This window comes from Eschrichtius robustus, chromosome 1 (assembly GCF_028021215.1).
Source record: "Eschrichtius robustus isolate mEscRob2 chromosome 1, mEscRob2.pri, whole genome shotgun sequence".
Lineage (NCBI taxonomy): Eukaryota > Metazoa > Chordata > Mammalia > Artiodactyla > Eschrichtiidae > Eschrichtius > Eschrichtius robustus.
In genome coordinates, this window is record NC_090824.1 from 168,329,569 (window position 1) to 168,354,156 (window position 24,588).

At 50.2% G+C, this 24,588-nt stretch overlaps 1 protein-coding gene across 1 annotated transcript in view; it reads left to right on the forward strand.

Moving 5' to 3' along the window:
• Positions 1 to 23,371, forward strand: part of RASGRF1 (Ras protein specific guanine nucleotide releasing factor 1) — a 106,943-nt gene extending 83,572 nt beyond the window's left edge. The window contains exons 21-27 of the mRNA XM_068538117.1: positions 3,187 to 3,290; positions 4,759 to 4,843; positions 7,988 to 8,185; positions 12,358 to 12,437; positions 18,584 to 18,701; positions 20,517 to 20,585; positions 23,279 to 23,371. Of these exons, the coding sequence (XP_068394218.1) occupies positions 3,187 to 3,290; positions 4,759 to 4,843; positions 7,988 to 8,185; positions 12,358 to 12,437; positions 18,584 to 18,701; positions 20,517 to 20,585; positions 23,279 to 23,371 (747 nt within the window). The remainder of the gene's footprint in view (positions 1 to 3,186; positions 3,291 to 4,758; positions 4,844 to 7,987; positions 8,186 to 12,357; positions 12,438 to 18,583; positions 18,702 to 20,516; positions 20,586 to 23,278) is intronic.
• Positions 23,372 to 24,588: the final 1,217 nt, after the last annotated feature.

The window sequence follows — 24,588 nt, forward strand, 5'->3', positions numbered from 1 at the left end:
TGTGTGCTTCCAGGGCCTGGCTGGGCCCACTTTTATTTCCAGGTTGATGACATGCCACCACGAGCCACCCCAGAGCCCCGGGCCTCTGCCATCCACCACTGCAGCCAAGGAAGCTCAAGGCCAACTCTGACCTCCCCGGAGGTGGAGACCGTGCGGGCCCCTCGGCCCCTGCTGGCTCACTTCTCAAACTGGCCGAGTGACATCATTCTGTCCCAAGTAGCCAGTGTGAGGACTTAGGCCTCTGGGTTCTGAGCCCACTGCTCTCCTCTTGCCCCTCTCCTGACTCCCGGAGCTGGTTCTCCCTGCTCGGGGGGTGGCTGAGGCCATCCATGGAACACTGGCACCCTGCCTGCACCTGGCCCCTGAGAGCAGCAAGCAGGGCTGGCACCCCAGGAAGCCGCATGTGCCCCCGCAGGGAAGCTCAGGGGAGCAGCTACACCCTGCTCTTGTTTCCCAGCAGGGGCCCGACTGGAATGTTTACCCCTCAAGAGCCTGAGGGCCTCTTGTTCCTTCATGAAGAGCTGAGGCTCTTCCAGAACAAAGCACTGCCCGCCACTGCCCCTGGCCCTGACCTGGTTCCCAGAGGCCAGAGGGCCTGCAAGGGGCACGTCCAGTGTGGAGGAGGCCCCACGGCCTCACCAGAGAGCAGAGAGCAGGAGGGCTTCCTGCTGTGATGGCTTTCCAAGCCTCTGCTGCCAGGCTCAGCCCTCGCCTGGCCACGCCAGGAGGAAGCAGGGGGAGCCGCCCCTCCTCCTTGCCCAGCACTCCTCCTGCTGGGCCTCTCCGCAGCGCTCAGTGCCCCCGGCCACTGGGCCACCCCACCCTGGCTCGCAGGCCGCTCCCCAGGCCCAGCCCGGCCCTTGGTCCTGACAGTTCAGCCATCCTGGGCCTTCAGGAGCGGGCTGAGCTCCCTGCCTGCTGCCCCTGCTTCAGAGGCTGGGGGCTCCTCCCCATGAGGATCCTGACCCTGCAACACGGTGTCCCAGGTGGCACCTGCTGCTCTCGTTCCCACGTCCCCGCTGCCTTCCTGAGAACTTGTCATCCCCTGTTGGCATCGTGTCCCTCACACCCAGGCTCCTGCATCTGGGCTTCTGCACAGAGCGTTCCTGGCCCGGGACGACTGTGTCAGGGGGGATGCATGGACCCTCACCACACACACACACACACCACACACCACACACCACACACCACACACACACCACACCACACACACACACACACACACCACACACACCACACACACACACACACAAACCCCACATGCACACCACACACACACCACGCACCACACACTACACACACACACCACACCACACACACACCACACACTACACACACACACCACACCACACACACACACCACACACACACCCCACACACACCACACCCACACACACACCACACCCACACACACCACACCCACACCCCACACACACCACACCACACACACACACACACACCACGCACACACCCCACACACACACACAAACCCCACACACACACCACGCACACCACACACACACCACACACACCACACACACACACCACACACCACACACCAGACACACACCACACACACACACCACACACAGACCACACACCACACACACACACCACACAACACGCACACGCACACCACACACACACACACCACACACACAAACCACACGCACACACCACGCATACCACACACACACACCACACACACACCACACACACACCACACACCACCACACCACACACACACACCACACACACACCACACACACACAAACCCCACACACACACCACACACAAACCCCGCACACACACCACACACACACCACACACCACACACACACACACACAAACCACACACACCACGCAGAGGCTGGAGTAGGAGCCCTTTCCTCGGCTTTCCCACACTCTGTCCCTGCTCTGGTCCTGTGACTGGAGCTCCTGAAGCCAGAGACGTGTTTTCTGGTCTTTCTGTCTCTGGTGTCTCACGAGGACCTGGCAGGGCAGTTCTGGATGACTGTTTGCCGAGAAGTGGGAGGGAGAGACTCCGTCCAGGAGCGGGGGCTTGTTCCCTTGATTCGGGGTCACCCCCACTTTCCCTGTGATCAGTGCAGCTTCCAGGGGCTCAGCCAGCTGGCCGGGCCCTCTGGGCAGGGTAGCTGGCCCCTCTCCTCCCACGCAGCCCAGCTGGCCCCAAGGGGGAGAACAGGGGCGTCCTTGGTCCTGACTCTTCCCAAGACTGCACAGTTGTCCCCTCCCCCTATTTTCTCTAGCTCCCTCCAGCCTCTCCCAGATCCAGCAGGCCTTTGTGCCCTGGGCCTCCTTCCAGAGGCCTTTGTGCCCTGGGCCGCTTCTTGTCTAATCCCTGCCATGGGGACACTGGCCCCCTAGCCAGTGCTTGCTGAGGATTTCCCCTGATCGGGGGGCTCAGGTAGTGGTCACCTTTAAAGGTGGTGTCCATGGTGGCCCTGGGGGCAGGGGCATGGTACCCAGGACTAAGGCAGACAGTTGTCTTCTGGGCACAGGACGGGGGCACTGTCCCAGGAGGTAACCACACCGGTGAGTTCTTCTCTGCTAATGAAATTTAAAAGGAAATTTTATGGGGAATTCCCTGGAGGTCCAGTGGTTAGGGCTACACGCTTTCACTGCCGAGGGCTCGGGTTCAATCCCAGTTGGGGAACTAAGATCCCACAAATCCTACAAGCTACACACCACGCAGCACAGCCAAAAAAAAAAAAAAAAAAAGAAATTTTATGGAGCCAGTTGTAGACCCAGACAGGACCTGAAGGGAGAGACAGATCACAGCCTGGAGTCAGATGGCCTGGGTTCCGGTCTCAGTCGGCCTGTTTCTGGCTGATTGCCTTGGGCTAGTCATTAATCGCTGGATGCCTCTGTTATCCATGCTCTGGGGGCAAGTGATGACCAAACGAGTGTCCCTGAAGCACAGCACAGGCCTGCGTGTGCACGCATACACACACACACACACACACACACGGCACGACAGACACTGGCTCCCAGCCCCCTCCGTCCCGTCCTCATCTCCCCTCGGCAGGTCTGCCCGTGGGGGGCCTCCCCAGTCACGCCCCACCCATCCACTCACCAGAATCGAGGTGGAGATGCCTTCCAAGAAGTGGCCAAAAAGCCAGAAGGTGTCCCTCATGGGCCTAACTGGGACCTTACTCCTCTCAGGCTGAAGGCGTGAAGGCCGAGCCCTTTGAAAACCACTCAGCCCTGGAGATCGCGGAGCAGCTGACCCTGTTGGACCACCTGGTCTTCAAGAAGATCCCTTATGAGTGAGTGGGTGCAGGTGCCAGACACCCCGCCCTTCCTCCTCGGGCACCGTCTTTGGCCGAATCCCCATCCCTGAAGCATGCGCAGTAGATTTCCAGAGCTGCATGGATTGATTCTCCACAGCCTGAAACAAAAATGCGTGTGCCGGCAGGGATGAGAGAGGACCCCTGTCCCCTTTCCTGTCCCCAAGTTCCGTCCTTACCTACCAGCTACATGCACGTGCCCGCACGCGCACACACACACACACTTTTCCAGAAGCATCTCTAATTCGGCGCTCCTTTCCTGGAGGTCTAGAAAAGGAGTATGTGTTCACGTGTGTGCACACATGTACATGTGAGCAAATGTGCACACACGCATGAGTGTGTCGGTGTGTATGCATGTGCAGGAGCAGACTCTGGGGGGATACTCTGGACTTTGAAGCAGCCCGAAGGCCTGGTTGTTACCTGCTCTGGCCTGTAGTCAATCACCCCCAGGTGTTCGTCGTAACTATACCACCTACATAATTTTGTACCACCCTTTATTTGCCTAACGATACACCAAAATGATATCATTGTAAAGACACCCTTTTTAATAAGTGCACAGTATTCCCCAGCAGTGCACTAAGCCGTGGGCTTGTTTCCAGTTTTCACTTTTATATTTAAAGCTGTGGTAAACCTCCTTGTAACTAAATATGTCTCTGAATTTCTGACAATTGTCCTAGAATAGTTTCCTGAAATTGGGATCACCGCTTCTGAGGTTATGAATCACTGTAGGACTTTTGATCTCTGCTTTCCAGAAAGGCAGCCCCACCTGGCACACACAGAGGCCCCCACTGACTGGGGCACTACCTCACCTAGACAGAGAGTGTCAGCATTTTAGAAACCTGCCGCATCTCCTGCATGTACAGACAGCAGTTATTTCTGACAGTAGTTATCGCTCCCTCCTGCCCATGGAACTCTGTCCAGGTCACTATCAAATAAGGAGATTCTCCTGGAGGCCTGGATGGTCTGTGGTCCCATGAGGTCACCATTACCAGAACACGCTGCTAGCTTGGCTTGCAAGCTCCTTTATACTTCCACCTGGCCCTTTTTTGTGGCCTTCTGTCCTCCCTGTTCTACAGACCAGCTTCTGCAAGGTGACTTTAAAACGGGAGTTCTCCCATTCAGAAACAAGATCCAAAACAAGATCTGATGTGCCCATCGCACCATATCTCATTTCAGCCTCACGATAACCCTGTAAGAAAAGTATTGTCACTATTCCCGTTTCACAGATGAGGAAACTGAGGCCCCGAGATATCAAGGGCTTACCCGAAGCCACACAGCTGGTACGAGACAGAGCTAGACCTGACCCCAGGGTCCCTTCCTCTTGAGGGCTCTGCAGAAAGTTACTCCCCAGAAATGACAACTTCAAAAAGCAGAGAACTCAAAGCAAAGAAATCAGCAAGGCAAACCTAACCTCATCCACCCTGGGTTTCTCCCTTACTTCCTACAGGGAGTTCTTCGGACAAGGATGGATGAAACTGGAAAAGAATGAAAGGACCCCTTATATCATGAAAACCACTAAGCATTTCAATGATGTGAGTATGGGGGTGGGGGAGCGTGTACAGTGCCTTTCTCTGCAGGTTTCTCTTCAGTGAGACCCTCTGAACGGGCTGTACACCTGGCTAAAACCAGACCACCTGGGTCCTCTCCAGCTCTGTGATTCATGAGCATGATAATTTCATTTAAAGCTCACGCCCATCCTAAAAGATGGGGGCTGTTATCCCACTTTAGATACAAAGAAACCGAGACTCTGAAGGGCAGATGCCTGAGGTCTCCTGACCAGTGTCTGGTAGCTTGTGGCCTTCCTCTGCTGTACAGCCACAGCCAGAAGGAACAAATCTCTCCTGGCAACTTTCCCACATTTGCCCAAGCTCCAACCCCTGCAACCGCAGGGACCCGTCCACCCCCAGCCTTGTGACAGCCTTGAGGGCATTTGCACTCGGCATCTTCGTTCCTCTGTTGATGAATTTAACCATCAACACAAGAGCTTTTGACGGCCGGAAGTGGAGGCACGTGAGTCCACTTGTCCTGACCGCCTGGTCAAGGCCGCATCATGTCAAGCACAGCCAGGGGTGGACCCTCATCCTGGGAAGGTCCTTGGCAGCCAGGAGGAAACAAGGAGGACCCAGGTATTGCAGCTCAGGGGAGGAGCCCGACAGGGAACACAGCCGCAGAGTGGAGAGCAGGATGTATAGCAGGAGAGAGGAAGCGATGGATGTGGGCGAGGCCCCAGGAAACACACACAAGGCCTGAGTCGGATGACGCCTGACCCACAAGTCCAACCACAGCACCAGGCAGCAAAAAAAGTCCCTCTCCGGGGACTTCCCTGGCGGTCCAGTGGTTAGGACTCCACGCTTCCAATGCAGGGGGCGTGGGTTCCATCCCCAGTCGGGGAGCTAAGATCCCACATGCTGCACGGCGCGGCCAAAAAAAGAAAGTCCCTCCCTCTCCCCCCCTCCCCCCCCTCCCCCAGTGTGTGCCCAGGACTCACATAAGTAAAAGGTGAGAATATGAAGTGAGCATTTATTGAATGTTGACCATGTGCCAAGCACTATGCCAAGGGTTTCGTAAGCATCACCTCATTTAATCCTGTTATTCTCATTTTTGTCTAATTCTCTGTTATGGATGAAGAAACCGAGGCTCAAGGAAGTTAAATTTCACCCCCAGTCATCAGCAGGAGAGCCTGCTTTGAACCCACACAATCCACCTCCAGAGGGCTACCCTCATCGCTACCTGGCATTTGGCCATCACTGTTAAGATCCACCTTTCTTTGTTTTCAGGTACACAGCATGTGTACCTCTTTGAAGGTGATATTCATGGCCTGAAACTCTGTTTCTTAATCTCTCCCTAACACAGGGTTTGGTTTTGTTTTGTCTTTGCTGTTTCCCAGTCCTGTTGTCTTTAATTCTTTATCTTATTGATTGGTACTGGCTAGGATCTCCAGTATCAGGGCTAGAACTAGGGTAAATTGAACGAGGTGCTCAGGGGGCAAAATTTAAGGGACTGTTCACCCTAGGGTGCATGCACTTGCACGCTGGGTGCCTCTAGACCTGGCCCTTTATGACAGTGTTCAACAGAAATGGTGATAGTGAATCTTGTTCTTGGTTTTAAAGAGAATGCTTCTAATATTTCTCTGCTTAAGATAATGTTTGTTTCTTTATCAAGTTAAAGAAATTCTTTTTCTTATTCCTTGTTTGCTAATAATGGTTTTTACTATAAATGAATACTGCATTTTATCAAAATTTTTTCTGCATCTATTGAGATGGTCGTATGGTTTTTCTCCTTTAAATCTGTTGATGTGATGAATGACAGTTACAGATTTTTCTCTAATATTCAACCATCCTTGTGTTCCATGGACAAATCTAAAATATTCATGTTATATTAAACAAAAGGATGTGTAATTTTTCCTTCTTGTATTTTCTGTATCTGGTTTTGGTATCAAGATTGTACTGGCAAAAAAAAAAAAAAAAGATTGTACTGGCTTCATAGAATAAATTGGCAGGTATTCCTTTTTTCTCCCTTCTCTGGAAGATTTGACTACTCTATTCCTTTAAAAAAGTTATTAACATATGTAAAACTGTTTTGAATTCAGTGTTTTCTTTATGGAAAAAAATACTACTTCAATTTAATTAAGGCTTATAATATGTGTGCTATTTTGTACTACCATTCCTCCCTGATTCTCTTCAGTAGTTTTCCCTTCTTAAATAGTTTTATAATTCATTCTTCTTTATATACATCCTTTAGAAATTTTTCTAAAGAAGAATATTTCTGGGTGGTAAAGCCCTACAATTTATATTCATCGGTAACTGTCCTTTAATCACCTTTATTTTTTTAATAACAAGTTGTGTTTTTTGTACTTTTTATTTTTAAATAATTATTGATTCACAGGAAATTGCAAAGAAATGTACAGGGAGGTCCAGTATTTCCTGCTGCCCCAGTTCCTTGCGGTTGTAGCTCCCTGATGTTTTGGCCCCAGCTTCCTACCCCCTGGCTGCTCCAGGTCCAGTCCACATTTAGTTTGTTTGTTTGTATGTGATTGTTTGCTGTACAGGGGTAGAGTAGTCCTTGGATATGTGAGACCAGGGATGCCCCAAAGTGTGTGTCCTATCCAAGCTTTAGTGGTATGGTGGGAGTTTCCCTCAGAGCTTGACTCTTCTAACTCTCTGTTCTTCCGGATAAACTTCAGAATTACTTTGTCAAGTTTTCAAGGTAACTCCCATTGCATGTTTTATTGGATTGCATTAAACTTGTATATTAGTTTTGAAAAAAGACATATTTACATTTCCATTTTGGAATCTAATCTTTTTCTTCATTAATCAATTCTTTTATTACCTTTGGTAATAAAAGGTATTTTTATTTATGTTTCATGTAGCATCCTACATAGTTCTCATTATAGGTCCCAGGTAATTTACAGATTCCCACTGGTATTTTGAAGATGGTATCTTTTTCATTGTATTTTCTAATTGGTATTGCTAATATATTTTTAAAAATTATTTTTGTATATGAGTCTTTAACCAGCTACCCTAATGAGCTCTGTTGGTTGTTCTGGCAGTTTTCCAATTCATTCTTCCAGGAATTTTCAAACAGACAATCATTTAATCTGCAAATAATGGTGATTTATCATCTTTACAATACTTACTCCTTTTACTTTTTTCTTATCTTATTGCATGGGCTTAAAGATCAGTAACTTGATTGCTTCAGAAATCATCCGCAATGAGGACATCAATGCGAGGGTGAGCGCCATCGAGAAGTGGGTGGCCGTGGCTGACATATGCCGATGCTTACACAACTACAATGCTGTTCTGGAGATCACCTCATCCATGAACCGGAGCGCAATCTTCCGGCTGAAAAAGACGTGGCTCAAAGTCTCTAAGCAGGTGTGGGCAGGAAGCCAGCTTGGCCTGATGGTCTGGGCTGGGGCTGGGGTGGAGAGACCAGAGGGCCACCATCCATAGGTGGATGAAGGACAGGGTGAGGGCCAGTACTCCCAGGTAAAACAGAGAACCTCTTCTCCTATTTCACCTGGGACCAGATGTCAGGCCAACGGATGTGGCACTAGGACCTTGTGGGACTTTACTTCCCACTTTAATAATCAATACACCAGAGTGGGATATAGGACAGTGATTATTGGTCCCAACACTCTTTTCCTTGAGTCGGGACAAAAGAGTGGTGACTTCTTGGGGATCTCAGTCCAGATCTGCAGGTTACCGAGATGGTGGCCAGATGATCCTGCAAGTCCTTTCCTCAGATGTTGATTTCACCAGCCCTTCTGGCCCCCAGAGAGTTAACTTGTCCCTGTTACCCATTAGATAGTATGTGATCTTAAATATGGGCTTGATCTTTATTCACTCAGAACCTGATTCTGAAAAACCATAAGGTGGAATCTTCCTCAGGAATAAAGCTCCTTGCCCTGGGGTCATGAGGAGGCAGCTCTCCTGAAAGGAGGGCACAACGGGACACTTAGGCCACCTCCTTTCTGGGTGCACTGGATGTCCCAGCCCCAGCCTGCATGTTGGCAGAAAGCTGGACAGTCACCACCAAGGGACAGGGTAAACCTCCAAAGGCACCAGTAACTTGGTTATCGTGTCTCTGGTCCTACAGCCAGGTGGGCTGTGTGGGGCCCAGGGTCTCCAAGGGGCCTGTCCCATCTGGACCATTCTGGACTTACCCCCCTCATAGTTCTGTTTCTCCCCTGCTCCTCACTACTCTCCTCATGCCAATGGCAGGGCATGATTCTACTCCCCAGGCAGGCAGCAGGTCCATAAATCCCTCCTACTTAGATAAGCAGCCAATCTCAGAACAACCCTGGGACATCTCTGCTGCCCTTCTGCTGCCAGCCAATCACTGCAGCTCCAGATTACAGCAGGACTGCAAAGGACCCCTTCCATCCAATGAGGCTGGGCCTCTTGCTTAGCACACAGAGATGCCAGGGTCAGGACGAAAACCAGAAGATGTCTCTCTTGTGAGCGGGCTTCTAGAAAGAACAGAGGCTGGAAGTGCGGGAGCTCAGGTGAGCAGGCACATCTGGCCACATGTGGCACACAGTGTCATGAACTCCTGAAGGCAGGGGTTGAGCAAGGCTGCTACAGAACCTCTAAGTCATCTAGGCTGATCGGCCTGTCGAGGTTCAGACATGGCTATGGGCAGAGTCTGAGGGACCCATTTCAGGTCAGCATCTTTCTTCTCCTGCCCTATTCCTTCAGAATGATGTCATCTTTTCTAGAAGCCCGCAGACCAGGCTCCATCTTCCTACCCCATTTCTGGGGGTGTGGGAATTTCTTGGCTTCATTCCCCAGCATTACCCTTGTCATAGAGTTGGGAGGGAACTGCCTTGACCATCCTGAAGTCTTCCCTTCTCTTAGGAGAGTGCAAATGGAGGGCAATTAGAGGTCAAGGTGTGTGACCTGGCCTGCCTTCCAGGATGTCATTCAAGACCTAGGGCCAGCCAGCCTGGTCCAAAAATCAAAGATGCCTCTGAAAGCACATCTAGGCCTGCACCTTCTATGGCAGACTGGACCCCACTGGCTTCTCCCAGCCCTTCAGTTTGTGCTATAGTTGTCTGTCTGCATAGCGCCCGGCTCCAAGAGCTTCTGGGTAGCCATGGCCGTGGCCTGGTCAACACCAACCAGGAACAGTTCGCTGTCCCTCTGCAGGTATCCCATAGGCCAAGATGGCCACATTTCTTAGACCAACCTGAAATGTAGCCTCAGCAGCTAGTTTTTTTTTTTATCATTCCCTTAAATGTGCCGGCCCAAAGCAGAAAAGCCTGTGTCGAAGTCCAGTCTAGCCTTGGCAAGAGTCAGGGAGTCAGAATTAGTTTGGGATGTCCGGTCCCTCCCCTTTCTTCTTCCAACCTCTCTTCCCATCCTCTTTGAAAATAAAACTTCCCCTCAGGAAAGGATCAGATTATGCATCTCCAGAGGATGATGCAGATGACTAATGCAGTTATGTGTGTTTCCTCTCCCTGGAATGGTTGGATTTCAGTAGAGACATAAGCCTCTCTTTGACTAACAATAGTTTTTGGCTTCTTTGGAAGGAGCAGCCTTGGCCATCCAGAAGTCTTGTTTGGTGAACAGGAAAGGATGGTATTTAAGATGCCATATATGATCATCTTTCTTCCTGACACTATTTCCAAGGCAGGCTCCTTGCTTGGTCTCTGGTTTCAGAGACACATTCCAAGTGCCCCCATATTTTGGCCCACTGGTGTCCATACTCCAGCAGAGATGCCCAAGGCCCCTTGGGGGGCCTGCTATCCCAGTGAGCCTCAAAGGATGGAAGCTCCTGGCATGGCCAGAAGATGCTTGAGCTGCTTCAAGTCAGAACACACTTTCTGAGCAGCAGCTGGGAAAATCCAGTGGCCTCCCAGGATACAAATCTCCTTCCTGGACCGAGAGGAACAACCCGAAGAGGAGCAGACACACACCTCAAGTAAGCACACAGGTGTGGAAGAAATCAAAGTGTGCCCAGCTCAGAGCCACAAATTGGCCCCAAGTGTATGCAAAAACCCCACCCACCAGAATATCCTGTGTACATTGTCATGGTCTCTAAGCGTGGTGATACTTCACCTCGAGCTATGTGGCTGTGTAGCTTCTACGTCACCCACAATTCTGGACTGTCTGAACAAGTATTGCCCTTGTCCAGGAACACCTGGACCTACCCTCCCATTTTCCAGATACAAAAGTCAAAACCTAGCAAAGTGAGTGGAGTGGTAACTTGCCCACGGGCATGCTGAGGGTGGGCGATAGAGCCCGCTGAGGGCTCTGGACACTCAGACCCCACATCTGGCCTCAAGCTGCAGCATCTTATGTCTCTGGAGGTGGAGGGGAAAGAAGAGGATGCAAGAGCACAGCTCTGGAAAGAGATTAAGTGCAGGAGGGCAGCTGAGAGCCTGGGGTTGGAGGTTGGCCCGGGCATCTGAGAAGGGTCATCTCAGGTGAAAGCAGAATCATCTGCCCTTGGCTTGGTGGGGCTTGTTCCATCCTGGCCTGCGGCTCTTTCACCAGATCCAGAATAAATTTTTGCTTTGAGCAGGGTCGGTCCAAACTAGGCGACAAGACTTCGGATTGATAGGACGGACCTAGCAGATCGGTGTGCTCTGCCATCCTTTCTCCTTGAAGAGTACACAATGACCTCTTCTTCCATCAGAAGGAAGATTTAGCTTGTTATTTTCTGCAGGCAGGTTTCTCAGATAAAAATTAGACCCAAAGATCAGGGGTGTAGTTGGCCTCTGTGGCCAGTGTCCCCTCCAGGCTGACTAGCCCCTCTAGTAATAAGATGCACGGCTGGTCTCCGGTCCTGTTTCTCAACTACGTTCTGGATTCTGAGGATTAGAGCTGCAAAGGCGGTCACTAGTCATCTCACCGTTTTATGAATGAGGGTGCTGAGGACCTCAGAGGTGAAGGGGTTTCCCCAGGTCATGCAGGAGAAGAAGGACCCAGGACACGCTCTGTGGCACACCCCTGGTCCCTTAAGACAAACTCCAGACACCCAAGTTGCTCCGGCCTGATATGTGGGCAGGGCCTGGCCTGGCCATTTGGCAGATGGGACCCTTTGCTGCAGGGTTTCCTCTTCTCCATCAAAGTCTTTTCTCCTTTGATGATCAGTTCATCTGCCATCTTTTTTTCTTGATTCTTAAATTTGGGTGGTGCTCCTGATATATCAAAGTGAAGGTATGAGAAGATGGTCACATCCTTTGGGTACAGTCACGAGAAAGATCATGATGATGAAACATCGGCCATACCCTGTACTGGGCCCAGCTCCTTGGAGTTACCCTGGCCAAGTCCTTCCCAACCACCCAGGTCTCAGGACCCTGACACTTGGACCCTCCTGACCCTATTCCCATGTTTCTGAAAGATGTATGAACACGGGCAAGCAAAACAAAGATCCATGTCTGCCTCCTCAGGAGTTCAGGGTCAAGTCCCCAGACCCAGGAAGTCCCCAAATCCCCGTGCCCTATCTTGAGGAGGCAAAGCGAAGCCCTGGAGTGTGGGCCAGAGTCACGGGCCTTGATGTGTGCTATGTGCTAGTAAATACTTCTAATTCCTTCTAGACAAAAGCTTTGATTGATAAGCTCCAAAAGCTTGTGTCGTCAGAGGGCAGATTTAAGAATCTGAGAGAAGCTCTGAAAAAGTAAGTGTGTGTCATTTTGTCACCATTATTTTTTAAGTTGTAGAACCACACTGCAGAGGCATTCACGTGCCACCACTGGCTGGAGCAGGAGGTCTGTCTGTCTGTCTGTCCATCTGTCTACCCACAAGACCGACCCCTACACATCCCAGACCCCCAGGGCAGGTCAGCTTTGTCCTCCATCATCTACCAGAGAAATTCCAAGGTGTCAGGGCATTTCCCAGGAGAGGCACAGGAATAGTCTTGAGACGTGCAGTAGCTGTGATGATGATAATAGTGGTGCCGGATTCCTTGATTCCAAAATGCACATTTTATTTTACATTTTACCATTTCTGACATCAGGATACATCTCACAGTCAGTGTGTTTATTTTGTATGATTGTGTTTCCTTTTTGTACTGGATAATTAGTCATCAAGACAAGAGTGCATTTTACACACAATGGCATCTTGGAATCAAAGAAATACGGTTTTACCAGTAATTTACACCTTACAGTTTGCAAAGTTTGTGCCCTGCCTGGCCATGGTGTGTGCAGCCCCATTAACACTGCCTGTGAGGTGGGCCTTCTCAGCCTCGGCCCTCCTGTCCTTTAGAGCAGGATTTTTTTTTTTTTTTTGCCACACCACGTGGCCTGTGGGATCTTAGTTCCCCGACCAGGGATCAGGCCTGTGCCCCCTGCAGTGAAAGTGCAGAGTCTTAACCACTGGACCACCAGGGAGGTCCCTAGACCAGGACAGTTTTTGTCGTGGGGACTGTCCTGTGCATAGAAGGATGTTTAGCAACATCCCTGGCCTCTACCCATGAAACGCCAGTGTCCGCCCCGCCCCCCCCAGTTATGACAACCGAGAAGGTCTCCAGACATGGCCAGATATCCTCAGGGAGGCAGAATCGCCCCCGTTGAGAACCACTGTTGTGAGACAGATTCTCCCATGGTGTTTCTCCAGACAAGGACGCTGAGGAGCTAGTGGCTGGCCCAAGGATTTGGGGCCGTGGTGACAGAGCCGGGCCTCGGCCCAGGCTGGCCTCCCAGGCCAGTGCTCTGTGGTTTGCCCGAGGTTACCTCCCATGAGGGTCCAGGCCAGCTCTCCCAGGGCAGCGGTGACTCGGCCCGTTGGTACACGCTGTGGCCACGTACGCACGTGAAATGGGGATTTGCTCACTCTGGCTAGATGCGCACTTGGGGTTCCTCCACTAGTCTCTGCCCCTGTGTTCCCCTCGGGCACTTGAACGTGTGCCCCGTTGGGCTGGCTACTCGCTGGACTTTGGAGAGACCCTGGGAGACCCCTAGGGTCCCGGCTCCTTATAGAGCCCAGGAATGCCTTTCCTCCCTTCCACGAGGGATCACGTGATCACTGCCAGTACAAGGCCACTGAAGTCCGCGACCACCCAGCACCTCCAGCCTCGCTGGTGGCTCTGACACACCACACACCCGCCCTGCCAGCCTCGTCTGCCTTTCTCGTTTTCTTCCTGCCGTACCTGGTCTGTCCCTTGTGCCGGCTCCGTGTGCCATTGCCTTGACCATCTCCACTTTATTTGTGTCCTCAGACAGATGTTCCACCCATCTGTGCTGTCCGGCCGTCTCTCCTCCGCCTGGGCTCCGCGGAGCCCCCGTGGACGGTGCTTGTGGGGAGCTGCCCCCCCGTGCATTCACCAACCTGTCCATCCGCCCGCAGCGTGCTGCCCCATCAGCCTCCTTCACATGGCTTCCTCGCCCACCGCCGCCGCTGCCTCCGCTGCGTCCGTGGTCCCCCATTCTGTCCGAGTCCCCATCCTGACTGTCTTCCCTCTTTCAGGTTACCCGTGGGCCTATGTAAGTGCCTCTCCCAGACACCTCTGCTCCCTGCCCCACGGGGCGGAGGTGGCCTTCAGGCATCTGGGCGCTAAGACCTTTATGCAAACCAGGTTCCTGCCTTATGGAGATATAGGCCAAGCCAGGCAGGGGAAGGACAGATTGGGACAAACGTTTCTGCACTCTTTCTTCGGAGGCACTAAGGTTTATACTTAGAGCGGTGTTGTGTTAGGGTTTGGGGGTCGTCTCACCAGGCAGGGGACGGGCCGGAGGCAGTAGAGTGAGGTGGTGGGCACAGCTGGTGACCCACCCAGACAAGGAGCCCATGACGGACCCCACCGTGTAGGTCCTCAGACCCATTCTGATGTCCTGGGCATCCTTTTTCGCCTGTCATTATATCATTCAGCCTTGTGCCAGCACCTGGGCTAGCACGTGACCTTTTCCCTTTACCCCCAAATCCTCCCTCCCGTCCCCGGCCACTCTCTTAAATATCCCCTGGCCCACCTACAATGCTTCAGTCCCCTGCCCGGGCGCTCCCAGATGGACGTTATCTCCCCTTCTCATTCCCCAAACCACACCCTGGTCCAACCCATGAGACTGTCCCCTCCTCTCAGCCGCCCAGAGACCAGAACCTTCCCACAGCTCCAGCCAACAACATTTGGCTGAGGGCTAACTACGTTCGGCAGAAAAATGTGGTCACCAGCTCTTTGGGGGCCAGTTCCAGTTTTGCCCGTCCATCTACTCTGATGGGCTCACCTGCACCTTTGTCTTTAGCTTGAATAGGATGCCCACGGAAGGAACGCAGGGACCAGGCTCTCACTGTTAGCTGCTGCCATGAAAGCCCTTCCCCTCTGTTCCCGTCAGTGGAGGATGGGAACAGCTCTGGAGGGGCGAGTCTGCTAGCGGACCAGCAGGTCACCCCGCAACCACCTCCAAAGGGGGGGACATCCATCTATCTACGTGGATATGATGGATCCAGAGTCCTGGAGTTCCAGAGTCTCAGGGGCTCCGACAAGACCAAATACCCGTTTCCATCTTTATTTTCTGTCTGTGGCCACAGAGCAAAGCCCAGTCTCTTGCTAATGAGACAACAGAGCAGGGAGCATCCAGGAGGCAGAAAGCAAGACTGAACCCCGAGCCCCACCCACACTGCCAACACATTGCCAAAAAAAAAAAAAAAAAAAAAAAAAATTTTTTTTTTCCCATAACCTGCGTACCTGATTTCCCTGCACCCCATGTCAGAACTGAGACCTGTAAGGGAGAGCAGCCCATCCCACGGCTGGGGCGGGGTGGAGGAGAGGGCTGACCCGTGCTGTCACCGCCCGTTTCCTGGGGTCTGGTGGAGTGCCCCTGGGGCAGCTGCATCTCGCTTTCAGTTGCCGGTGACAGTTAATTTCTTTCATCCCCCTTGACATCAGCAGGAATTTCTTGGTAGAAACATCAAGTGCGGGGGCCCCAAACAACCACAGACAAGATCCAGATGCCAGGTGTCACCACGTCTAGGCGCTGCCCAGAACACCAGGAGCACAGCTTTTAGGATGGGGGATGGGGCACTTTTCTTTCTGCTCCCTGAAACGTCAGACGTAGGCATGGCAGGGCTCTGCCGAAAGAGGAAGCCCCCCCTCATTTCAGCCTTGTTGGCCCCGCCCTGATCCAGGGCAAGGCTGGATCCCTCCTGACAGGGGCCAGATGACCACATGGAAAGTTCAGAGCTAGCCATAGGTTGGGTGTTTTGCCTACACGAAGCCCCTACCATGCTCCCCTGCTCGCTCAGATGCTCAGCATGGTCTGTCTCCACGCAGTGGTGCCCTTTGTGGGCCCTCCACCAGCCCTGTGTACCCCACACCTGTCCCCACCGCCCCCTACACGGGCCACTCCGACAGCCCCATGTATTTACCTACGTGGCTCTGGATTTTGGTTGGTTGGGTGTGCGTGTGTGTGTGTACATGACTGAATTAAGGGTGGTGTTCCCTGGACACCTCACCGTGAAGGTAGCAAACAGGAACAGAGTTTGGTGCTGGGGCTGGCAGTGCTACTCGCAGTGACTAAATTGCCCATCCATCACCTTTCCACAACTGGATCAGAAACCCCAGTAAATACCTCAGGGAGATCCACCTCAGTGACCAGAGGACTCCCAGACTTTTTTCACTGGTCTGGGTGGTCAGAGGCCCTGTGAGGCATCCAGAAACACCCTGCGTCCTTCAGTCATTCACAGGCAGCGAGCAGCACCCGGCCTCCCCTTCTGCCTCTATCTGAGATAAGAGGTCCTTCGAGCTCTGCAGGCTACCTGGTTCCCATCAAGGGCAGGGGGAGTGCAGCGCCCCCCAGAACCTGCCGGTCAGCACACTGCCTCGGCCCTCCAGCTCCAGAGCAGCTGCTCAGACCTTTGAACTCTTTCTCCGTCAGATCCACCAGCCTGTGCTCCAGACTTGGAGTTTGACGGAAAGGAAATGCAAAGCCAGGCATGTAGCAATCATGGACTATACTGGCCAGAAGGACCCAGAGAGGTCTGCCAGTGACCAGTAGGATTCTTGCTTTTTTTTCTTTTTCACATCTCACAGTAAAAAAAAAAAAAAAAATTACCTTTGACAGTGTGACCCTATATACAAATGCATATATGCATAACAGGAACAAAAATTTCACAAAGCAATTTTAGTCCATGCAATGAACCCAGATATCCTCTATTCTCTTTTTTTTAATTTTTAAAAAAATCTGGTCAACACTCACCAAATTGGTCTTAACACCCATGACAGGGTCAAGACCGACAGTTCAAAAAACATTTCTCCTGCTCACTGTTTCCCAAACTCCAAGCATCCACCTCCTTCAAGACTTTGCCATACCCATGTGTCAGCTATATTTGCATTTACTTAATGGTCTCCTTTAAAGTAACTCACTATTTCCCAGAAATACATTTAAATAAGAAGGAAAACTCTATATCATGACAGCAAATGGGAAACCAGAGTATTTGCCATAAATACACAAGGTTACCATAAAAAAATAAATACAGTGAAATCAAAATAATATTATGAAATTCTGGCCAGATCCTGGTGTTTCCTGAGTGAGGCCTGTTACTATTTGTTCAAAAAGAAAAAAAGAGGAAAATGGCACTTGTTAGAAAGTGTCAAAGCTATGCTGTCACCAAATGAGCTCTCTCCTTGAGCAGTGGGGGGGGGGGGGAGGGGGGAGTGAAAATCTAATGTTTCTTATCATATGAATCAATTTATTTAAACAGTGTCTGGGCATCACCTAAAATCAACTCTCAAATCACCTAAAATTGTCTTAGCTAACACCAGTTCTCTGGTACGAGGGGAACCTGAGGACCAGAGAGGGAAAGAATTGACCTAGGGTCACACAGCAAGCAGGCAAGGGACAGAGGCCAGGTTTCTGTTCTTGCTCTACCATCCTCCCTGCCTCCCCTTCCTCTGGAGTGGCAGGACTGCCACAGGAGACAAAGGTGAGATGGGCTAGAAAGGAGGGTCCCTGTACCTGTGTGCTGAGCTGAGAGGAGGCTGCAGAGCACTGTGTGAGGAGTCCCCTGGGCGAACTATCTGGAGCTCTGCCAGAGTAGAGTGACCACTGGACCCATCACAGAATCACCCCCTTAACCTAGCACCCCACCCAGAGGCACCAGAACAAGTTGTGCAGGAACAGTAACATGAGCCCCTGCTTCAGAGCCACAGATCAGAGAGGTCCGGCCCATACTGCTGAGTGCCATCCCCATGAAAGCCATCCCCCAGGAGCCTCCGATCGTGGGAGCCGTCTCACCCAACCCCCCTACCCAGAAGCCAAATCCAAGGTGGTGATCTCAGAGGGCAAGGGTTTCCTGCGCTGGCAGCCCAGTGCTTGGGTGGGCAGAGATCCAAATGGGGAAGAAGTAAAGGCAGAGAAGTCTTGGGGAAAGAAAGAGACAAGGGGCTGGGTTGGGTGGCTGGTGGTGACTGGCAGGAATGGGCATGGTGCTGTGAAGCCCCCCAGGATGTGATTCTAGGGCGGGATTGGGATGGAGAGTTTCAGTGGAGAGACAGAAAGGAAAGGCGAGCTGGGAGGGGGCTGGCGGCCAAGCCCCAGGGCTCCATCCGGGAGGGAGAGCGGAGAGGTAGAGGAAGGCCTTCTGGCTTGGGGTGGGAGGGGTGATTGATTGAGACACCCCAGGCCCCAGCAGGCACCATGTCACCCCCACCACCCCGGAGGACTGACCCTCACACCCAGCTGGCAATCCGAGCACCAAGAGCTACTATTATTCTTGGCGAATAGAAATCCCTTTCCCTCCAGCAAAGTGAGAGATGCATGCGGGGTGTTCTGTTCTTGGTAGAGGCTCGAGTTTTTAAGTGAAAAACTTCTGTTAACGCCATTTGCTTCAAAGTTGTGACCCACCCTGTGTCCCTTACCTGGGGATGTACCTCACTGACCTGGCCTTCATCGAAGAGGGGACGCCCAACTACACGGAGGACGGCCTGGTCAACTTCTCCAAGATGAGAATGGTGCGTTCCCCACAGCAGAGCGGGGAAGGGGTGGGGGGAACATCAAAACCCAGACCCAAGCCCCAGGCTCACCCAAGCTGTGCCCGACAGTCCTGGCTGACTGGACGCGGCACACGCCCTGCGGAGCCTGAACCCAGCTTCTCCAGTAAGAATAGTCACTTCCTCAAACGAGCAGCTCGCATCTGGCAGGCCCTGAGCCAGCTCTACCTGCATCTCCTCCTTCAATGCCCGCAGTCTGAGGGGTGGGTGGTCTTATTATTCTCCACCTTACAGGTGAGCAGGCTGAGGCTTGGAGTAATCAATCACCAGCCCAAGGTCACCCCTAAGGAAAAGGCAGAGCCGGGTCTGGGGCCCAAGTCTGTCTGACTCCAAAGCCTGCCCCTTTATTCGCGCCCCATCCATTGTTGTTCAGATAAGCACTTGTGTTATGTGGCCGCAGCAAAATCATTTCTGCAGCACCTCCTAAGCAAGTAGGTTTCCAATTTCCCCAGAGGAGTCTAGGCCCTGGGAGGGGAGATGAGGATCCTTCCAGCAGGGTGCCTGCTTTCCAGCCAAACTTCTCGTCTTCTCACTCCAACTAGAGAGCCTCTATTTGTATCGGTTCTGTGTCATGGGGTTCCTCCTGAGATTTTGTTTAATAGGTAAGGTTTCTCTGTCAAAGGCAAGTTGGCAGCACCGACCTGGGAACAGGATGGGGGAGCCCCTTTGTGTGGTCTTGCACATGGTGGGCACGTAGAAAGTGGCAGAGGCCTTTAGCTATTGCTGGAATTGATGGGGGCTGTTTTAGGATGTTGGATAAGCCAGCACCACTGATCAAATGATATGTTTTTCTCTCAATCACATAGTATAATTAACCTATAGATTCTTTTTTTTTTTAGCAACAAAAATCACTCATTTATTTTCATCACTCAGAGAATATGATTGGTAATTTTCTTTTACTGTATTATCTCTGAGTCTTTAAAACAATTCTTTCTTCATCATCTATCATGTGATCCTACTAAATATACCTTTTACCTTTCAGAATATGCATCTTTTTTATTGAAGTATAGTTCATTTACAATATTGTGATAGTTTCAGGTATATGACATAGTAATTCAGTATTTTTATAGATTATGTGACTGGATAAAGAAGATGTGGTATATACAAACACATACACACACACACACACACACACACACACACGGAGAAAGAGGAATGTTATTCAGCCATAAAAAAGAAGGAAATTCTAGGAGGTACAAACTATTGGTTTGGCCAAAAAGTTCGTTCGGTTACTGAATACATTGTTCAATAAAGTTCTTGGTAAAAATGAAAAATGTGTCTTTACTTGAAACCGAATGAACTTTTTTGCCAACCCAATATTATGTGTAAAATAAGCTACAAGGTTATGTTGTACAACACGGGGAATATAGCCAATATTTTATAATAGCTATAAGTGGAGTTTAACCTTCAAAAATTGTGAATCACTACATTGTGCACCTGTAACTTATATAATATTGTACATCAACTATAGTTCAATAAATAAATAAATTGCATGAAATTCTGCCATCTGCAACAATGTGGATGGACCTAGAGGGTATTATGCTTAGTGAAATAAGTCAGAGAAGGACAAATACTCTATGTTATAACTTATACTCTATGTTATAACTTAAAGAAACTCATGCTGCCTCAGTGGGGTCTCCTAGGAGGTGAATTAAGAGACTGACTGCAGACATGGCTGTTGATGCCCCTTCTGTTCTGTGGCATGAGGGGGGGAGGGGTCGGGGGAGGGGGTACTAAGAGAAAGCTGTCTTCTAAACCCCTCCTTCCTTCCTGCAGATATCCCATATCATCCGAGAGATTCGCCAGTTTCAACAAACTGCCTACAAAATAGAGCACCAAGCAAAGGTAAGCTGGCAGCATTTTCAGTCACTTCCGCTTTTTCACAAGTGCTCTGGCTGCACTGCCTTCCTTCCTGCCTTTTCCGCTCCACACCCAACCACTTTCTGCCCCTGAGTTCCCTGGGCCCTCTCTTTTCGGAAACCCTCCCTGTCCCCTGTCCCCTGACCCTCCCTGAGTTCCCCCTCCTTTGGACTGCGCCTGTGCTAATCTTGCAGCTCCTGTCTGATTTTTACCTGCAGTGGGATGGTTTATAATCATGTCTGACCTCCCCTGAGGCAGGAGAGGCAGTGTTTATCAGATCTTTTCAAAATGCTCACCAGTTTCAAAATTCACAGCTAGAAAGGGCACACAGCAAAAAGTCCCCCAGCCTCCAAGTTCCTCTCCCAAAGCCAGCTGTATCACCCATTTTTTCTGTGTGTGTGCAAACACACCCCAACTTTTTTTTACTATAATGTATACTATAGCATACTATACATTGCTTCAGCATCATTCTTTTTTCCCTTAATAACATATCTTGGAGATATTTGCTGTTGAGGCAGAGGCATTCTCCTTCTTCCTTACGGCTGCAGAGAAATTCATGTATTTATTCGATCCTCTATACTGATGGACATTTGGTTGTTTCAGTCTTTTGCTGCTATAGGCAAGGTGGGGAAAAAACACCTTGTACATTCGGTAATCAGAGAGTGCTGTGAGAGTGTGAATCCAGGGGCCTGTATTGGGGTTGGGGGACAGGGCCCAACTGAGAAGCACAGAGGCCGCAGATGGCTGCTATGAGTAGCCTCAGACAAGCCTGAACCAGGTGGGACTGTGGGCTTCTAGAAGGCTCTGGGAGCCGTGTCCTAAGGAGAGTGGGAAGCCCTGAAAGGAGCTTACAGGACTGGATTAATATGCATTTTTTAAAAGATGGTGGGGCTGTATGGAGAGAGGTTGGCATGTTAGTCTCATTTCACTACTCAAACCCTGTGCCGTTAGCCCCATTTTACAGTTAAAATAACTGGGATTTGCTAATCCAGACTCTGGCTCCGAATCCTATGACTTTTTTACGCTGCCCAGAGATGTATTTGCTTCCCATCCAGCTTCTTAACCTCCTAGTTTGCAGTTCACAAAAAATATCCAGCTCCAGACACACTCCTGAGCATACCAGAAAATCAAGCTCTTGGTATTTTTCCCTTCTACTTTGCTTTGTGATAGACTTGCCCTGTTTCCTGCCATGTTCTGTGAACTCACTATCTGTCTAATAGCTGATAGCCACAAAGAGAAGAAAAATCAGTGGGTTAACCAATTGTGCCACTTTTTCCTTGTTCATTCATTCGCTCAAGTATTTACTGAGCATGTATTCTGTGCCAGGCACTGTATTAGGCCTCGGTCCCTTCTTAAACTAGCCCTCGAGCTCCATATGCAATACAAATAAATGTTACTGCCCTTCAGACTCTTTTCCTTAACAGCTTTGCAGTGGTGGTATTTGCTGCCAGTCTCCTGCTAAAGCAAAATTTTTAGGGAAACAAATGCTCATGACGGAGGAAACTAACTAACCAGTCTGCTGATTCCCAGAGTGTTTGGGAGGGTTGAGATTTTGGGCTCTAGAAAGGGCTGTTCACAGGAAGCTACTAGCTATTTATAAAAGTCTGGTCTATTTCACATGGCTGTAAAATCGCCACGTCTTTATCAGTGGATATGGGTTAATCTAGACGGTGGTATCTGAGGTTGTCTTCCTAGAGGTGCTGGGTGAGAGCCATTAATCAATCAGACACAATAATCACTTCATCTGTGACTGATGATCAGCATCCTAGGAAGCCGGTTCTGTCCCTCACAGTAGCAGAGGGTCCATTAGCAAAGATGCTCGCGACAAAGACTTGATTTTTCTCAAGCAGCTATCAGAAGATTCCCAATTACGTGCTAAGAAATATAATGTGTTTTCTTCTTTCTGCTCTGAGTTTCTGTGGAAAAACATGAAGCTTCGGCTCCAAACAACGTGACAAGTCAATGAGCCTTGGAAAGATTCTTTTCGAAGGGCGGGTGGGGTTTGCCTATGAGATGTGGGCTCTGATCTCTCATCGTACATTTAACACACAGGAATCCAGCAAAACACCTGGGAGCAGTGTGAAGTGGGGGGAGAGGAGGAAGGAGAGTAATCGAGTCCACATGGTGACTTTTCCTGACTTTCCACTCTGAGATTTTGCCCTGGAGTGGGCCTCGTGAGATGAAAAATAAGGGAGGCTCTTTCCTTACGCGGCCTCGGTTTCCACTGTCTTCTCTTGGGTGAATCTCTCTCGGCATTACATAAACCTGGTGTTTAAGTACGTTTTTCCAACATACAGAAACATTGAAAGAATTGTGAACACCCGTACATCCACTACCTAGATGCTACAATTGACATTTTAGATATATAGATAGAGATGATTTTTTAATATGAGCCTAAAATATTTCACCTAATGTTCAACCAAAGAAACGGTGGTCAAGAGTAATTTTGACTATATGTGATTTTATATTACTATGAAGACAAAAAAGGCGAAAAATAATACTAAGAAAAATAATGCAAAGACACAACACTGCTTAATGCATCTTTGCCTCATGTGCAAGCCTGACGCCCCTCCCTGCCTCCACCCTAGTGCCTGATTCCCAGGAGACACCCGACGTCCACGTAGTATTATGGAGGTCCCATCGCCCTGCCATTCCTTTTTCTCTTTTCCTTTTCTCAGGTAACCCAATATTTACTGGACCAATCTTTTGTAATGGACGAAGAAAGTCTCTACAAGTGTTCTCTCCGAATAGAACCAAAACTCCCCACCTGAAGCTCCCCACCCAGCCCGCCGCCATGGACACATGCTATATGATATTGTACATAGTCGTTTGGTTTCTCTGGATTTTCTTCTTTAGTATGTGCTTCTCCAAGAATACAAATCCGTTCTTGTTCTTAGATTCCTGTAGAACCAAAATATGAATCTCTGCACCGGTTAGGACTTGGTCCACGCACCCCGCCCCTCGTTTCCTGCAGTGCCTGTTTCTTTGAAACAACTGTACTCTTAGTCTGTTCTTCCCAGCCCCTCACTCTCCCCCAAAGGGAAAACAGAATCTGTGCATACACGAATCTTTGGCACCAGTCCTGCTTCTGTCCGTCCCCAGCCCAGGCCCCTGGGTTGAGTTGGCCACCCAGCATCCTCCGGCATGTTCCATGTAGCTGTTATAACAGGGTGGGGGGTAGGGGGGAGGCGGGAGGGGGAACCGTACCCTGAAGTCCAGTCATCGACAAATCTTCCCGCTGATGGTGATGCCAATTTCCAAAGCAGCTTTTTCAGCCAAAATCGCAGGTCTCAAAACTCCGTGTCTCCCAGTGACCTGGAGGGAAAGGAGTCCTGTCCGCTGAGACCCACGCCCTGCGACACCGAGGCCACCACCTCATTCAGGCACCACATCGCTCCTGGCTCTGAGAATAAAACCAGGTAGCACGACTAGCAATCTCGATAACCCTGGACGAGGCCCTGGAACTTCCTGAGGAAAACAGAATCACAACACAAAGTCATGTCGACTTCTGCCAACGGCTGCCCAGCATTCACTGCAAGTCGGGAACACACAAAAATGTCACTTTTCCTCTCTGAGCCGCCTAACGGTCACTACAAGCTTACGTTGAGATGCTCCAAGTCTGTATGCCTTGTGAAAAATAGTACCACACTGTAGAATTAGGAAATCAATAACCAAGTGTTTTTATTGCATATACTGTAGTCCTGTCTAAATGCCTTCTAGCAGGAATATAGTACTGTAGTGCTTATTCTGTGAATATTACCATCTATTTTTTACATTGTACAGTATAGAAAACACAGGTTAACTCTGAAGTGGCAGGCATGCTCCACTCTGACAAACAGACAACTTTTGCTGTAAGCAATACCTAGTGGTATGAGAATTCTATTTCAAGTCCTACAATATTTCAACTTACAGCTTGTTTGGAAAAAAAAAAGAAATTTCCATTTTTGTAAAAATATATGTTTCCTGATTACCTCTTGCTAATAAATCT